The 3,549-nt window shown below is 58.9% G+C and overlaps 1 protein-coding gene across 1 annotated transcript; it reads right to left on the bottom strand.

Annotated features, from left to right (window-relative positions):
- Nucleotides 1-350: 350 nt before the first annotated feature.
- On the bottom strand, nt 351-2,446 carry LOC104491724 (claudin-16-like; the record flags this gene model as incomplete). Its single annotated transcript, XM_010134192.1, has 4 exons — nt 2,333-2,446; nt 1,872-1,974; nt 687-851; nt 351-542 (listed from the first exon to the last, which is right to left on the bottom strand). Coding segments are annotated over exons 1-4 (574 nt in total), but the record flags the coding sequence as incomplete, so codon positions are not given.
- Between the last annotated feature and the right edge of the window lie 1,103 nt (nt 2,447-3,549).

Genomic DNA, 3,549 nt, shown 5'->3' with positions numbered 1-3,549 from the left:
GGCCACTGGCTCAGGCTTTGGCTGGTCACAGTGGTACAGCTCCAGCACGGCCACTGCTTTGGGTAGACGTCAACATGCCTTCACCAGGACCTCAAGGTCCCCCACATGTGGCTGGAGCGTTTCTGCACCCCCTCCATGCCTTTAACGGGTCCTCACTCAGCCCAGTCCCACCCAGCGTGACCCAGCCTCCCTCCTCAGGTGCCCAGGCCTGACGTGAAGACGTTCCCCTTGATTTGGCCTGACCCTGTGAGAAGTGGCTGCACCTTCTGAGCTGGTCCTTCCCCCCACGCACATCCCTGCAGGGCAAAATGCTGCTTAAGGCGGGTGGGGGTGGGACAGGGCAGACTGACCTGCGCAGGCGTAGAGGCAGCAGGTCAGCAGGATGGAGGCCGCCAAGCAGCCTGTTGAGCCAGCCATGCCCAGCCAGCACGACCAGCCGAAGTCATAGTGGACTCCCAGGAATATATTGCGCGACACCAGCATGGTCCTCTCCACATAGACGTCCACCGCATACCACACAGAGCCCACAAGACCCAGGATGCCTAGGAGGAATGAGGTTGGTTAAGAAAGAACCATACAACCCCCACCATGCTCCCCAGGACCCCTCTGAGGGGGTGTCTCAGCTCCCAGCATCCCCCCTGGTCCCCGTGATGTCCAGCTGCCCCCAAGCTCTCCCAGCCACACACTCCCAACACCAAGGATGATGCCAGCCCCGTAGCACATCTTCAGCTTCATGTGAGGCTCTTCCTTGAGGAACTTGATACAGTCGAGCCCCAGGAGCAACATGGTCAAAGCCAGGCCAGCCAGGAGGTCCGCTGTGATCAGCAGGGTCCGCGTCACCACGATCTTCACTGGGCAGGGAAGGAAAAAATGAAACTGAAAGAGGACTAGGGAGTGGTCAGAGAAGCTGGTTTCCCCACTCCAGATTGCTGCCCGTGTCCCTGCCAGAGACGCCCAGCTCACCAGTGGGCATGGCCGTAGGAGACGTCTACACTGGGACCCACCAACACCATGCCTACCATGGGCCCCAGACAAGGCGCTCACCAGACTCATCAGAACCCTCGTACCAAGACCCAGTGAACCTGCTCTTAGACCAGCTCCAGAAGCCAAACAACCTAAAGAGCACCAATCAGCACCCAGGGTGCAGTCACCTACTCGAGACCTTCTTGCACAAGCTTGGACAGAAGATGCTGCTCTCCAGACTTGTTCCCTCCAAGTTTGTGCAGCTGGTGCTTTGAACTGCAAATGTCAACGTACTGGTATGAAATATGAGAGCTGGCATGGGTGACACCATGGGTGACAGACACCATGGGTGGCATCACCAGCTGTGTGCCAGGTGACTTCTCCCCACAGAGCTTTTTCCCCAGAGCAGCAGAGCAGCCCCACATAGCTGTGGGGACTTCTTGTTCCCTTCTTCACTGCCCAGGTCTGTTGTCCCATTTCATGACCCTGTGTAAGGACCTGATGTGCCCTGTGCAGGCCAGAAGAAGGCTTCATACTACGGTATGACCCTCCTGAGCCGAGACTAGGAGTCCTCATTCCTGTGCAACGGCAACAGCGTTGCAAATCCCACCGTGCAGCAGAGGCAGGAGCTGCACCAGGGCTCTATGGGCCAAAACACCGTTGTTGTGGAGTGGTGCAGTGTCATGGCCTCTCTCCTGCTTGGTGACCCCCGGCAGATCTGGCTGCACCATGGGGTGCTGTCCAGGCCATGCTGGTGGGGCAGGAGGCCCGGAGCAGCCCTGGACCTGCACTGCTGCCTGAGGAAGCAGCCTGCGCTGCTTTGCCATGAGGATCGTCCTCTCAGAAAGGGAAGAGGGGAAATTCTTATCTGTGTGCTTCAAAAGAGCCTCCGGGCCACCCCAGCTTACCTGGGTGGTCAGCCAAGATGGAGTCATACTGGTCACAGGTCCTGACCCCGTCCTGCATGTTGGTGACACACTCCCTCCAAAGCCCCCGGCATTTGTGACTCACCTGGAAGCAGGAGAAAAGCACTCAAGCAAAAAGCCCCCAAACCCCTACCCCCTCCAGCTCCCCAGGGGTGTCCCAGCCCAGCAAGGCAGATCTCCAGGCCCTCACCACCACGGCTGGACATGTCCCAGTGACTGCCCACCCAGACACTGCTGCCAGTCTCCTCTGCCTGCTCCAGCGTGCCTCTAATCCCCTAAACACTCCAAGGCCTGCAGAAAGCAGTGGTTTGTCCCACCATGTCCCCTTCCAAGCCCATGGAGATGTGGTGCCACCCCCTGGATGTCCAGGTGTCCACCCGCCTCCCAGCCACTGACCTGGAGGAGGTTGCTCTGCTCCCTTTGGAGATGGATGCTCTACTCACCTCCAAGCTGTCATCAGCGTTCACCATCCAGCAGTCAGTGCATGTGGCCAGGAGCAGGAAGAGGGTTGAGAGCAGAGCGAGACCAAATGCCGTCATCTGCAAGGCTGCGCTCATGGGGTTACCTATGAGGGCACAGAGACGTTGGACACCTCTGCGCCAGCCACTTTCCAGGTACCTCATCCACAAAGGACTGAGTGCCAGGGTGTCCTCTGGAGTCCTGGGAGTCATCTGAGCCCCGTTTCATGGTCCTTGGCGCTGCCAACATGGTCTGATACCTTTGGCTGAGGTTGGGCCACCAGGTTTGGTGCAGGCAGGGCCTTCGGGGATGCCGTCATTTTGCAGAGGAGACGGATGCGCTGGGGGCTGCTCTCCAGATCTCCTCTGCTCCAAACAGACCACCTGAAGCTGCCAGCCAGGAGTACCTGCCCTTGGGGAGCCAAGAGCTGCTGGAAACCATTGCCAACCAACTACTGCTGTCAAAACCTGGGGTCTGAAGCATGGTCTCCTGGTACCCTGAGGTTTTCTTGATGTCTCCCGTGTGAGTTGGTGGGAAGTTCACCCGCCTCTTCTTGGTTGTTTTTTTCTCCAAGAAAAGCAATGCAGCATTGAAACACTAGGCTGGAGCACAAGCGGGAGTCCCATGGAGGTGTCCTCATCTCCAGCTCACGGAAAGCATCTCCCATTACAGGGAGTGGGATGGATGGGGGCTGCTGGGTGCCCTTAAGAGCCGCTGAGGCTTTTCATGACCAGAAGGGCTGGGATCAGCTGCCTCTATCGCTGCTGGAGCTGGAGGGACTTTGCAGGATGGGGCTGTGTGTGGGATATGGAGCAGAGGTTGCTGTATCTCACAGCCTGGGCATGGATCCCGCTGTGATTTGCAGCTCAAGGGGCTGAATATTTCAGTGCCTGAAGCTGCCACTGCTGTGGCAGCCCTTGGGGCACTCAGGTTCTGCGACCAGACGGGTCCCTGAGCGGCAGGGGTTAATTATTGCGGGCTGATGACTCTTGACCATGGCTGGGTTTGTGACCTCCAGCCAGGCGCTGCCCAGGCTGGCGCAGCACAGCCTTCTCCATGGGACAGAGGTGGGAAGGAGCCTCGTGGTCCCCGCGTGCACCGTCTGCCACCATGTCCCCTCTTGGGATGTCGCTGAGAGCAGACCTGCCACTGGCCCCGGCTCTTGGAGCCTTCCCCTCGGCGTCCCCCTGCCGGCGTGTCC

This window comes from Buceros rhinoceros, unplaced genomic scaffold (assembly GCF_000710305.1).
Source record: "Buceros rhinoceros silvestris isolate BGI_N320 unplaced genomic scaffold, ASM71030v1 scaffold25230, whole genome shotgun sequence".
NCBI classification, from domain to species: domain Eukaryota; kingdom Metazoa; phylum Chordata; class Aves; order Bucerotiformes; family Bucerotidae; genus Buceros; species Buceros rhinoceros.
Note: the sequence above shows the minus strand (reverse complement) of the source record. Positions and strands in the feature narration are given on the sequence as shown.